Below are 14,695 nucleotides of genomic sequence, written 5' to 3'. Positions count from 1 at the left end.
ATAGTTACATATTCTGCAGAAACTGACTGATATAATTGAGTTAATTGAAATAAAGGCCAACATTTATGTGTAGGTTTTGGCTTGTTGAGTTGCTGAAATATTTACTGGGTGAAAAGTTTAACTTGATCAACCTGGTAGTCATTCAGTGTAACGATTCCACAAAAAACTGCACCCAGTTTCCCAGGGAATTATATCAATCCTGACACAAGATGGTTCTCAATGAGAAATTCCTGGGGTTAGACTTTAACATTTGCCATGGGGTGGGAAATTGGAGGTTGCAAATCAGCTGCCCATTACACACATCCTCCGAATTTCTATTCTGTTGTCTTCAATAGAAAGGAAAATCGGGCGGGTGTGTGACGGGCGGGTGTGTGACGGGCGGGTGTGTGACGGGCGGGTGTGTGACGGGCGGGTGTTTGACGGGCGGGTGTGTGACGGGCGGGTGTGTGACGGGCGGGTGTTTGACGGGCGGGTGTGTGACGGGCGGGTGTTTGACGGGCGGGTGTTTGACGGGCGGGTGTGTGACGGGCGGGTGTTTGACGGGCGGGTGTGTGACGGGCGGGTGTATGACGGGCGGGTGTTTGACGGGCGGGTGTGTGACGGGCGGGTGTGTGACGGGCGGGTGTGTGACGGGCGGGTGTGTGACGGGCGGGTGTTTGACGGGCGGGTGTGTGACGGGCGGGTGTGTGACGGGCGGGTGTTTGACGGGCGGGGGTGTGACGGGCGGGTGTTTGACGGGCGGGTGTGTGACGGGCGGGTGTTTGACGGGCGGGTGTTTGACGGGCGGGTGTTTGACGGGCGGGTGTGTGACGGGCGGGTGTGTGACGGGCGGGTGTGTGACAGGCGGGTGTAATTCAGGCGGGGTGTATAATGGGCGGGTGTGTAACGGGCGACTGACCCACTATCTACCTAGCGGTAACTTCCATAACCTACCCCCCGGAGTGCAGTAATGAAAGCCATCAGTGGTTTCCCAGCACCATTTCACCCAAAACAACAGCTGTTCCTCATCATTATTGAATGACCTTGAAAACGAGTGGTCGGGGAGATAGTTTGTGTACAGTTTTGGTCTCCTTACCTAAGGAAGGATATATTTGCCTTAGAGAGGGTGCAACGAAGGTTCACCAGATTGATTCCTGGGATGAGAGGGTTGTCCTATGAGGAGAGATTGAGTAGAATGGGCCTATACTCTCTGGAGTTTAGAAGAATGAGAGGGGATCTCATTGAAACATATAAGATTCTGAGGGGGCTTGATAGGGTAGACGCTGAGAGGTTGTTTCCCCTGGCTGGAGAGTCTAGAACTAGAGGGCATTTTGCAGGATAAGGGGTCGGCCATTTAAGACTGAGATGAGAAGGAATTTCTTCACTCAGAGGGTTGTGAATCTTTGGAATTCTCTATCCCAGAGGGCTGTGGATGCTGAGTCAGTGAATATATTCAGATAGATTTTTGGACTCTAGGGGAATTAAGGGATACGGGGATCGGGCTGGAAAGTGGAGTCGAGGTCGAAGATCAGCTATGATCTGATTGAATGGTGGAGCAGGCTCGAGGGGCCGAATGGCCTACTCCTGCTCCTATTTCTTATGTTTTTATGTTCTCTAAATTTGCAAATGTCACATAATTTGGTGGTGATCTAAATTAGATGAATGGTGCTGCTCGCCATATGAAGCTGAAATTGTAGTATTGAATCTCGGTTATGTGCGTGTTATTTCGAAGGTGCATTTTCCTTTAATGAGCCGGTGTAAGACATGTACCAGCAAAGACCATGCAGTCTTTAACAGAGATTGGCTCTGTAACACAGCACGATGGGCGATGGATGTATTATCCGTTTTATCCCCTTTTTATTCAAGAAGCAAATTAATGCAAAGGCCCAATTGTGACAATTTATAAAAGAAAGAGATGGTTTGTTGCCACTCAAGACTGATAGACTCATGCACAAACTGTAAAATTACCTGTGAAAGCTAAAGTATTGTGGAGAGGGAATGGATTGGGGAGTATGGTGAGAGGTCAGGTGGGTGAGAGGTCAGGTGGGTGAGAGGTCAGGTGGGTGAGAGATCAGGTGGGTGAGAGGTCAGGTGGGTGAGAGGTCAGGTGGGTGAGAGGTCAGGTGGGTGGGGGGGTGAGTCTCTGGCAAAATGGAGAGGATTCCTGAGCCGGACCCTGCACCTGAAAACTTTTTGGAGTAAATTTTTGTCTTCACCACGTGGGTAGTAATCTGTTCTAGAATTGCACAGAATGTACAGCACAGAAACAGGCCATTCGGCCCAACGGGTCCATGATGGTGTTTATGCTCCACACGAGCCTCCTCCCTCCCGACTTCATCTCACCCTATCAGCATTTCCTTCAATTCCTTTCTCCCTCATGTGTTTATCGAGCTTCCCCTTAAATGGATCATCATAGAAATTAATGGAATGAAAATCAGATGGGTTCTATAGCAGGCAGGCGATCTGCTCCAACAGATTACTGCCCGTGGAATCAGTAATCTACCCCTTCATGTTTCACTGTTCTAACTACTGGGTGTTCCTTTAAATGAACAAGGGCCTCTCTCTCTCCTACACTCTTTTTGCTCTTCTGTCTGGAACTTTTGCAACACCTTGGTCCACTCTTCCATCTCCTCCCCACGGCACCTTCCTGTGCGAGCGCAGGAGATGCAACACCTGCCCTTTCACCTCCTCCCTTCCCACCGTCCAGGGCCCCAAACACTCCTTCCAGGTGAAACAGCGATTTACTTATACTTCTTTCAACTCACTATACTGTATTCACTGCTAACAATGTGGTCTCGTCTACACTAGGGTGACCAACCACAGATTGGGTTATTGCTTTACTGAACATCTCCGCTCAGTCCGCAATCTTCCGGTCACTTGCCATTTTAATTCTCCGTCCCCTCCCTCTCTGACCTCTCAGTCCTCGGTCTCTAACACTGTTCTAATGAAGCTCAATGTAAGCTCGAGGAACAGCACCTCATCTTTCGATTAGGCACTTTACAACCTTCCGGACTCAACACTGATTTCAATAACTTCAGATCAGAACCACTGTTCCCATTGACTCTCGGACAGCAGGTGCTGGTAATGGAGGATGGCTGAATCGGAGCCAATCGGAGTGGGGGAGGTGTGGGCCGGTGCTTAGGGTGGGGGAGGTGTGGGCTGGTGCTTGGGGTGGGGGTCCCCACGGTCGGTGGGGTGGTCCGCACTCCTGGGGTCTACCTACCTTTCTCCATCACGTTCCTGGGCCACGGGAACCTTCTCCTCTTTGCCAGAATTCCCATGCTTCCCTCCCCCTCTGCTATTCTGCTGTCACCATTTACACCTCCCCTGGACCCATCTTTTGTTTCTTTACCTGTCCCATCACCACCCCCTTTTGCCTTGCACCATCATCCCTTTTATCATTGATCACTCCTGCCCTCCACCCTATCACATTCCCTCCCCTTTGTTTCCCCCCCCCCCCCCACCTTTTCCCTGGCTCTGCACTTACTTAAAAACTGTTAAATCTCCAACACCCTCCAGATGTGATGAAAGGTCATTGACCTGAAACGTTGGCCTCGATATTTACGGGGAGGTGGGGAGGGGGTGGAGAGGGAGCGTGTTTGCTCGGGGTGGGGGGGAGATCTGGAAATTGTGGGACGTTGAGGTCCTGCCGAGTTTAACGGCAGGACCTCATTTACAATTTGTTACTCCATTTCCCACCGGGCAGCCGGCCAGATTGAGAGGCTGACCAGATGCTGGGTGAGAAAGTCAGTGGTAGGAGGCTGCAGGCGGGAACTGTTAGAGACAGTCCACAGCAATAGGGAAAGATCGGGGGTTATGGGGAGGATGGGCGATCATGGGGCAGGCCGGAGATCGGGGGTTGAAGGGGGAGTTCGGTCGCTCGTGGGGCAGGCCGGAGATCGTGGGTTGAAGGGGGAGTTCGGGGGATCGTGCGGCAGGCTGGAAAGCGGGGATTGGAGGGGGGAGTTTGGGGGATCGCGGGGCAGGCTGGAAAGCGGGGTTTGGAGGGGGGAGTTTGGGGGATCGCGGGGCAGGCTGGAGAGCGGGGTTTGGAGGGGGGAGTTTGGGGGACCCCGGGGCAGGCTGGAGAGTGGGGTTTGTGGGGGGGGGGTCGGTCGTGGGGCAGACTGATTGGGGTGTGGGTGTTTGTGTCTATTTCTCTCTCAAACCCGACTTTGCAGACACAGAATCTCCCTCTGGAACAGAACACACGGAGTGCCGACCGTTCCATGGAATGGCTGTGGAAACTCTGATTGTGCCAGGAACAAGTAGAAGTTGTGTTGGTGATATTTAATCTCACTGTCAGTGAGAGTCACTATCAGCTGTCAGAATCAAACACTATCAGACGTAAACATTAGATTCCAGGGCACGTTGGCACATAATGTGTCAGCCCATCGAGAGGTCATTTGTATCTCACCTTCACAACCGTGTTGCCAGTGAAACACCTCATTAATCAGGGGAAGATAATGAAGGCGTTTGGAACAGAGAGCAGACTGATGAGTCATGAAATATTTAAAATCAATGCTTAATTCTATTTAAGAAGCTGTGAATGTCAATATAGATTAATGAATATAAACTCAAATTATAGACACTGCCTGCACTGAAAATACAATGAATTGAAATGATCCTGTGTGTAGGAACTGGTCCATATTGACCCGTGACTGATGTGTAATCAAATATCTACTGGGGGTTTTTGATGATTGACGAGCCAGGTATTGATGTGAAGCATCTTTACTATCTGACAGTGTATAGATTCGAACAAGCTGTGTGCTACAGGCTGGAGTTAGGGAATGGGGAGGGTTGGTGTGCTGGGAATCGCTGACCTGGGATCTCTTTAATAATCTAGTTTGTGCTTTGCGTTGCCTCGTATTGTGTGATATAATTCTGACCCACTCACCCAAACAGATAGTTGTGACACTGGCTTGCCTTTGAAACCTTTAGCATTTATTTTTTAATGATCAGGCTTTCTTCTTGCCGAACCTTAAAGCTTAACAATCAGTAGAGCTCTGCGTATATGGACAAGTATCCATGTGAAGCACAAACCCCTGGGCATTGCCCCTCCTTAACCCAGGGTCACTGACTGAAGCATTCCCCAGCCCATTCTGCATTTTAACCCGCAGTGCAGACCCTTTCAATAGAATCCATTATATTTAGAAAGAACACTCAAAGTCTTTCACGTTTGATGAATTACTTTTTTGTGAAGTGTAGTCACTGTTGTAATGTAGGAAACTCAGCAGCCAATTTGCACACAGCAAGATCCCACAGATAGAATGAGATAATGACCAGTGTTAGCCATCAGGAGAACTGTTGCTCTTCAAATTGAGTCACGGCATCTTTTAGACTTACCTGAACAGGTTTAACGTCTCAGCCGAATGACAGCACCTCCAACAGTGCAGCACTCCCTCACTACTGCACTGAAGTGTCAGCATGGATTCTGTGTGCAAGTCCTGGAGAGGCATTTGAACCCACAACTTTCTGAGTCACAGGCGAGAGTGCTACCACGAGCTACATCCGACACTTTCTCACCACTCTCTGGGTAAAGAAGTTTCTCCTGAATTCCCTATTGGATTTATTAGTGACTATCTTATATTTATGGCCCCTAGTTCTGGTCTCCCCCACAAGTGGAAACATCTCTACGTCTACCCAATCAAACCCTTTCATAATCTTAAAGACCTCTATCAGGTCACCCCTCAGCCTTCTCTTTTCTAGAGAAAGGAGCCGCAGTCTTTTCAATTATTTGCAAATTATGCCACAAATTGGCATATTGTAACATTTACCTGAGGAAGGAGGAAGTCTCCGAAAGCTTGTGAATTTAAAATAAAATTGCTGGACTATAACTTGGTGTTGTAAAATTGTTTACTATTGTAAAATAGTCTTCATTCCAGCTTAATTCAGGGACACTCGATGAGCCTATTGCCCACCCACCCACCCAGTTACCACTACTTCCTGGAACCACCATGCCAGACGGCGGGTAACCCGGGGTAACGGTGGTAATGGTTCTGAGGTCAGGGAATGGAGTGAGACAGTGTAGTCGAGGCCTCCTTTTCATCCACAAGGCCAAGGCTCCATTGATCTTCGGGGCTCTTCTCTTCTGCTCCGTTGAATTCCTGGCCACTTATTCTGGCCCTGAGCAGCATCACCGGGATTGGGTGGTCAGAAGCTGGCACTGTCCCTCTGGGCAGTGGGAATCCTGCTGGGTGTTTAACAAATTAATCCTCGAGATGTGAGCATTACTGGCAAGGCCGGCATTTATTACCTGTCCCTAGTCGCTGTGTTTAATACAACTGAGTGACTTGCTAGACCGCTTCAGTGGGCATTTAAGAGTCAACGATGTCGGTATGGGAATAGAGTCACATCAAGTCTACAGCACAGAAACAGGCCTCTCGGCCCAACTGGTCCATGCCAGTGTTTATGCTCCACATGAGCCTCCTCCCTCCCTACTTTATCTAACCTTCTATTCCTTTCTCCCTCATATGTTTATCTAGCTTTCCCTTAAATGAATCTATGCTATTTTCCTCAACTACTCCTTGTGATAGTGAGTTCCACATTCTCACCACTCTCTGGGTAAAGAAGTTTCTCCTGAATTCCCTGTTGGATTTATTAGCAACTATTTCATATTGATGACCTCTCGTGCTGGTCTCCCCCATAAGTGGAAACACCTTCTCTACGTCCACCCTATCAAATCCTATCATTATTTTAAAGACCTCTATCAGGTCACCCCTCAATCTTCTCTTTTCTAGGTTTGTTTTTAAACTGAATTCAAATTCTCATACTGCTATGGTGGGATTTGAATTTACCGTTCTCTAGATCACTAGTCCAGTAACATAACCACTACACCACACACCCACTTCTACTGGTGCGAATCCAATGACCCTCCCAACCCAGGGAACTCAGTTTGGATCAGGGTTTAGTCGAAGAGGTGGGTGGAAATTTCTTCCCGTTGCTATTCCACCCCAAAGAGGAGAAGCCCAAAGCCCGTCCTCAGCGTCAACAAGTGGGAAAGAGTCCAGTTCCTGAGTGCTAAAATCCCTCACTTTGATAAGCATGAAAAATCCCCCAAAAACTCAATTTAAAAAGCGTTGTTTGTACACCTGAGCCACAATGTCAATCCACTGTGGCAATTTCCCATCAGTGTTGTGCGATAAAAAGTCATGCACTTTATGTATGAATTGAACACAAGTCTTAACTCTATAATAAACTGGAGTTGCCCTGCAGGACATTCACCTTGGGCGGGAATGTAAAACGGGCGGGAACAAATTGACTGTCCCTTTTACACTCCGCCCGGGCCCTCTTTCCCAAAAGGGGGCAGCCAATACTCGATTGCCCATTTTACGATCCAGACAATTGGAGCTGGATCGACCCACTGTGCTCAGCCTTGATTTGTACGGGGTATTTTAAGAGTAATCTAATATCGTATTTTGCTTCTCTTTGTTAGCTCGTGACGTTGTTGCAAAGTTGATTGACCTTGGAATTAACACCACGACCGATTTTAATTGGATTGCCCAGCTGCGTTATTATTGGGAACAGAGGAAAGTCGTTGTTAGAATGATTACAACCACAGTACCGTACGGCTATGAATACCTGGGGAATACCGGAAGGCTTGTCATCACACCCCTGACTGATAGGTGCTATAGGTAAGAGCAACCAGCAGCAAGGGTTCTAACATGTGCTTTGATTGCAGTGCCTCTGATGAGATGTCCAAGATAAATCTGCATTATGAATTCTACTGTCATTATTGTCGTGTAACATTGAATTCAAGATTGGCTGTAGTCCATTTAAAAATGACAGGAATGATAAAATCTATCAATAAAACCAGAATCGCTCCTTTCGATTCACTGATTAAGCTCAATTTTTAAAGATGTCAAGAGTTAGAGGGGCAGATTTTCACCTTGTCACCTGGGTGTAATACTGGCGGAGTGGATCAGCCCATTAGACAAACCGCCTGTTTCTAATCACCGCTGAAACCAAAGGAAATGAAGACCGGACGGTTTCTATGATGGGTAGCAGGTCCTCAAGGTTAGATTTACACTGGACAGCAAGTTGAAAATGTCTCCCTACTCTCCACACATCCTACCCACAGTCAAACCCCAGTAAACACTTCTACCCTACAAAGAATGGCACCCCAGGGTGGGGTTCTTACAGTCTGACAAGACAGGCCTGTTTGCAAATCTTCATCATGCAGTTCATTCTCAACTAAATTAAACCAGGCTAATAGAATCCACTGGACGAGAAACACATCTTCCACAAAAACAATCTGATTTCTAAGATTTGCTGCTGAAATTGAGGTGATGGTTTATTATGTTCATTGTGTGCTTTGCCCTTGGATGGTGAATGCTGTGAGCTGGCGGTGACTGGGAAATGATTTGATAGAAGAGAATTCTATGCTTGAATTAGTTATTTGTTGATTTGGAGTCAGCTGTATTTTTTCCTGATTTATGTTTCTCCTCCTTTAATTTCCTCACAATTATGCTTCTTTTTCGCAGCAACGTTTTCTCGTTTGACTCCCTTTTACAGATATTTATTTTTAAAAACGCAATGGAAATAATGTGAGAAATACTACAGATCAATTAAAATTATTTCGATAAATGCGTTTTCAATGTAAATAAATTGTAACGACAAAAGAAAATGATCTTGACCTTTGTATGTAAAGATTGTTACCATAACTGAACGTGAGAGAACTTGTAAACGGTTCCGGTAGTTTAAAGGGAACCATCGACTGTACAAATTCTTCTTCCAGAACGCTAATGGGAGCTTTACAGCTGAACCTGGGAGGGGCACCGGAAGGACCAGCTGGGACTGGGAAAACCGAGACCTGCAAAGATCTGGCCAAAGCAGTGGCTAAACAGGTACAGGGAGTGCCCGAGAATGTGCTGTGGGGGAAAATTGCGACATGCCAAAAGTTAACTGTGTGTGTAGTTTTTAAAAAAATGTATTTGCAAAAGTAGTGGATTATTTTTTAACCATTGTGTGTGGAAGTATTTGCTCCCAATGCAAAACCTCACGACAGAAACCAGCATGAAAAGAGGTGGAAAAGTTTGTACCTCAGGGAACTTTGTTCAGAGCCGAGGAGGGGCAGGGGTTTCTCTTGTGAGTAAATCATCCTGCAGCGCTCCCGCTACAAAGGGAGTGAGAACCATTCAATAGGTTGGCAGGTGCAGTGACTCTGGATCCACATCCTGCCTGTCTTTCTTACAAAAACTGGACCACGCAGGATTCTAAATCCATTTACAAAACACTTACTTAGAACAGTTTTTGTTCTCTCTTCTGGGAGCTGCAGATATTCCCCACCACGAGATTAAGACTGACTCAGGAGACAGATATCAGGGCAGAAATTGCTCGGAGGGACGAACCAACACTGCCCGTCGCTCCATAGATTTATACTAGCTCACTAACTTACCATGGACTTTTCATCGGGCACTTCCTCAAATAGGAAGCGGAGAAGAGCCAAGGATCAGTTCAGTTGAAGCGAGGACCATGGGAGAAGTGAGAGGGTCACTCTCTCCCCTCGAACAATCAGATCACAGAATTTTGGACAAGCTGCATTCACTGTCTCTGCAGGCTTAAACCAGGAAGTGAAAGGTATAACATTAAAATCAATGTCGAAACAGTTATAGGCAGCGAAAAAAAGAGGGTAAGAAATAATTGAACTAAATAAAAGAGACAGAAGGGAAAAGTAAAAAAAATGTAATTAAAGAAAACATTTTTACTGACCAATAACTATTAAAATAAGGAGTAATGAGACTCCACATTTGTAAAAGTTAATTTTTAGTTGTTTGGAAGTCATTAAGACTTACCGCGCTGTTAAAACTGAGTTTAGACCTGGTATTTTTAAGCGTACCCTGTTTTGTGACGATATTAGTTACTTTCCAGGTGGGCTGATGAGCAAGTTTGCGCTTTTTCAATGATTTGCCTGATTGCAGCGTGCGATATCCCTTTAATTCGAAGCTGTTATATCGCCGTTGAACCAGTAGGAGGAAATTCCAGATTTACGTGTTTCTCTGCGCAAGTGTGAACGCCGGAACTTGCTCCTCCATTTCGCCACTAACAACGGGGAGCGCTGTTCAGTTGACCGTCACTTTGGGAGCAATTTCTGCCCCATTATGATCACAAAGTAGGAAACTTGCTAACAGCAACAGTCTGCGACATGACTTCCCACATTCTATCTTATTTTGTATCCTCTCGCACAACTTTTAAATTTGTTTGTTCATTTGTTGAAGTTTTGATTACCCTGTCAGAAATCATTTGTTCCACTGCCATGAGGAAATAAATACATTTCCTACAATTGTCACACCTCGAGCTGTTCAAATCATCTTTTTTATCATTTTGCACAAACACTAAATTTTGAATCGCGGGGACTCTTGGACATGGAGCTGAATTGCATTAAGTGCAGGGACAGAATATGACAGCCAGTATCTGACAGGTGAACGTGTCTTTTAAACACTGATCCCAAGCTACAGACAACGTCTCATGTCCCCAAAGAGTATGAGAACATTCAGCAGATCGAGAGCAAGTCTCTGAAAGGCAATTCCATTGGATCTTGTGTGATTGAGACCATGATTAGCATCTGAATCAGCCAATCAGTGGTGCTCGTCTCTCTGCAGTTTCCTGTATCAGACGTCCCACCTGCAGACACCGTGGGAGATGCAGACTGAAGGACTTGCTGCTCTGGCCTCTTGTGCATTCCTCATTCTTTCCGCTCCACCGTTGACGGCCGTGTCATCAGCCGTCTAAGCCCCACATTCTGGAACTCCCTCCCTCCTCCTTTAAGACCCTCCTTAAAACCCATCTCTTTGACCAAGCTTTCAGTCACCTCTCCTAATATCTCCTTTGGATTGGTGTCCATTTTTGTCTGATTACGCTTCTGTGAAATGCCTTGGACTGTTTTTCAGCATTAAAGGCATTATATGAATAAAAGTTGTTGTTATAATAATAATAAACAATTCTAGGGCTATGAGGAGAGAGATAAGCAATGGGATTAGTTTTGGATTGATTCAAGGCTATGGGGAGAGAGCATGGCGGTGCAATTAGATTGGGATTGATACAGGGCTATGGGGAGAGAGTGGGACAGTGGGATTAGTTTGGGATTGATACAGGTCTACGGGGAGAGAGCAGGGCAGTGGGATTACTTTGGGATTGATCCAGGGCTATGGGGAGAGAGTGAGGCAGTGGGATTAGTTTGGGATTGATACAGGGCTATGGGGAGAGAGTGGGACAGTGGGATTAGTTTGGGATTGATACAGGGCTATGGGGAGAGATTGGGGCAGTGGGATTAGTTTGGGATTGATACAGGTCTACGGGGAGAGAGCAGGGCAGTGGGATTACTTTGGGATTGATCCAGGGCTATGGGGAGAGAGTGAGGCAGTGGGATTAGTTTGGGATTGATACAGGGCTATGGGGAGAGAGTGGGACAGTGTGATTAGTTTGGGATTGATACAGGGCAATGGGGAGAGAGTGGGACAGTGGGATTAGTTTGGGATTGATACAGGGCAATGGGGAGAGAGTGGGGCAGTGGGATTAGTTTGGGATTGATACAGGGCAATGGGGAGAGAGTGGGGTGGTGCGATTAGTTTGGGATTGATACAGGGCTATGGGGAGAGATTGGGGCAGTGGGATTAGTTTGGGATTGATACAGGTCTACGGGGAGAGAGCAGGGCAGTGGGATTACTTTGGGATTGATCCAGGGCTATGGGGAGAGAGTGAGGCAGTGGGATTAGTTTGGGATTGATACAGGGCTATAGGGAGAGAGTGGGGCAGTGGGATTAGTTTGGGATTGATACAGGGCTATGGGGAGAGAGTGGGGCAGTGAGATTAGTTTGGGATTGATACAGGGCTATGGGGAGAGAGTGGGGCAGTGGGATTAGTTTGGGATTGATACAGGGCTATGGGGAGAGAGCGGGGCAGTGGGATTAGTTTGGGATTGATACAGGGCTATGGGGAGAGAGTGGGGCAGTGGGATTAGTTTGGGATTGATACAGGGCAATGGGGAGAGAGTGGGGCAGTGGGATTAGTTTGGGATTGATACAGGGCTATGGGGAGAGAGTGGGGCAGTGGGATTAGTTTGGGATTGATACAGGGCTATGGGGAGAGAGTGGGTCAGTGGGATTAGTTTGGGATTGATACAGGGCTATGGGGAGAGAGTGGGTCAGTGGGATTAGTTTGGGATTGATACAGGGCTATGGGGAGAGAGCGGGGCAGTGGGTCGACTCTTTCTATGGTTCCAACAGAAAGTAAGAATGAGAAATTTCCCCATCAATTCAACCCATGCTCATGACGCACTCTGTTTTAATTTACCTCCTCCTTCGGTACCACATCTGCCCCCTCTACCCTTGGAGAAATACAAGTTGGCTGTTTTATTTTAGAATACGACAGTTGAATCATCATTAATTGCATTGTCCCAGTCTATAGATCAGCCTGTACATTATGGCCACTAATATCTGTATCCTCAGGGCGGACTCACAGCTTAAATTTGATGGGAGTCCCTCAGAACAGCTGCAAACCTGGCTGGGCCCTGATACACTGGGTCTTGGCCTTCAGTCACAGGTTCCAGGAAGATCTTGTGCAGCCTCCACCCACCCCCTATAAGGCCATCGATGTAAGAGACCCTCAGTCGGGACCCGGTGTAACATTGACACAGGTGTGCCTGAGCTCACCAAGACCAATGGAAGTGGGGCTCACATGGGGTTCCAGGCCTGGGCTGGGAAGCTTTTTACCAGCGTTTTGGACAATGTGGGGAGAGCTACGATGCACCCCACCCCTCCGATGGCCCGCTACTGGAACCACTACCCCTGACCCTGCGGAGTGCAGTAGCGGAGTGCAGTGGTTATCCCAGTGTGTTGCACCCTACGGATTTACTAGGCCTATAGCAGTCTATTTGTACTTTTCACTTATCCCTTACAATATGTATGTTTATAATATGGTGTTCTTTATGTATATTTTATAAGAACTATTCAATAATCTTCTTCTATTTTACAGTGTGTTGTGTTTAACTGTTCTGATGGGCTTGACTATAAAGCAATGGGGAAGTTTTTCAAAGGCCTGGCACAGTCTGGAGCCTGGGCTTGTTTCGATGAATTTAATCGAATAGAGCTAGAGGTAATTTTAACAACAATTTTTTACAATTAACATTTAAACAAAGGCTGTTATTATGACTGTGGAGAATGACTGAAAAAATTACAGCTGTTAATATTTCATACTTACTCTTTGAAGTGACAAATCTATCCAAATTAAATGTAAAACGTTTTTTAAAATTGGTCATTTGCATTTTTTCTAATGATTTTTGATACCAATGAGAAATACATTTAATTTTTATTTATTAATTCACTGCCACAAACCTGTATTTCTATTTTACTTTTATTTATTATTTATTTTTGTGAAATCAATACCATTTTCCAATATTTGTATCGGTCTATGTATTATTAAAAGTCCTGTGTATATCAATGTCCAACTTCCTGATGTCACAATTTTTGATCACTCCTTTACGTCAACATGTGACGTTGAATCTGCTTATGTAAACATTTAGAACAGTAATATTGTATGTAAACAGTTACCTGTAACAGCAGGCTTTGGCCAGGAGGTGGTGCTGTGGAATGAATTTCTCCAAACTAACACCATCACCATCATGTACCTAAAAATGTTATTTTTCATCAACCAACTTGGAAAAATCACAAACACTTTACTAGTAAAATAAATAAAATTAACATTTTAATCCCATCCCTACAAAATCAGTGATATATTTGTGTGTCATATAGACACAAAGACTGTGCAAAATAATCTTTGAAACTCTTTGAGGCTTTCTAGAAGAAATATCCCTCTCTTTTCAGGGATTATTTTAGTTTAATAAAAATCAAGGTGATGACTATAGCATGTTGAATATTAAAAGAAAAATATCAAATACGAATGTGTTCGCACATCTTCATAAACCTTCTGTTTGAAGCTGGCTTTGAATCAAAGAACAGCAATCCCACAGATTTTCTATAAAGTAAAGATGGGAGGGGAATTGCATGTTTTTCAGCCTGTTGTTAATAGATCCTGGAAGATCAAACTGAAACACAGTTCATCTCTGTGTTTTCTCCCAAAAGATGCAGCACAATTATGAAGGTGATGAAGTAGTTTTGGGACCTGATTGTTTTAATGAAGATTCTCTTGTCTGCACTACAGGTACTTTCTGTTGTAGCACAGCAGATCCAGACCATCCAATGGGCGGTTTCTGAACAAGTGAAGAGATTTGTCTTTGAAGGGACAGAGATCTCCCTGGACTGGTCATGCAATGTGTTTATCACGATGAATCCTGGCTATGCCGGCCGAGCTGAGTTACCCGATAACCTCAAGGTAGGTGCTGCAACTTGGAGGCTGAATTAGACAAATTAAATCATCATTAATACGTTAAGCATAAAAGCAAAATACTGCGGATGCTGGAAATCTGAAATAAAATCAGAAAATAAATGAACGACTGGCAGACTAGCAAAAGGTGGGAAGTGGTGTTCCACTGGGATCAGTGCTGGGACCACTGTTGTTCACCATTTACATAACGATTTGGCCCTGGAATCGGAAGTACAATTTCAAAATTTGCACACAACACCAAATTGGGGGGCAGAGCTAATACCGAGGAGAACTGTGATGAAAAAAGGAAGACATTAATAAACTTGTAGAATTGGCGTGCAAATAGCGAATGAATTTCAATATAGATAAATGTCCATTTTGGTGGGAAAAATAAGGA

General features: G+C 45.7%; 1 protein-coding gene across 1 annotated transcript in view; it reads left to right on the top strand.

Moving 5' to 3' along the window:
• Positions 1–14,695, top strand: part of LOC137341904 (dynein axonemal heavy chain 3-like) — a 490,604-nt gene that overhangs the window by 129,417 nt on the left and 346,492 nt on the right. Inside the window, exons 16-19 of the mRNA XM_068005410.1 lie at positions 7,415–7,613; positions 8,717–8,825; positions 12,952–13,071; positions 14,137–14,307. Of these exons, the coding sequence (XP_067861511.1) occupies positions 7,415–7,613; positions 8,717–8,825; positions 12,952–13,071; positions 14,137–14,307 (599 nt within the window). The remainder of the gene's footprint in view (positions 1–7,414; positions 7,614–8,716; positions 8,826–12,951; positions 13,072–14,136; positions 14,308–14,695) is intronic.

Source organism: Heptranchias perlo, chromosome 24, assembly GCF_035084215.1.
Source record: "Heptranchias perlo isolate sHepPer1 chromosome 24, sHepPer1.hap1, whole genome shotgun sequence".
Taxonomy (NCBI): Eukaryota; Metazoa; Chordata; class Chondrichthyes; order Hexanchiformes; family Hexanchidae; genus Heptranchias; species Heptranchias perlo.
Note: the sequence above shows the minus strand (reverse complement) of the source record. Positions and strands in the feature narration are given on the sequence as shown.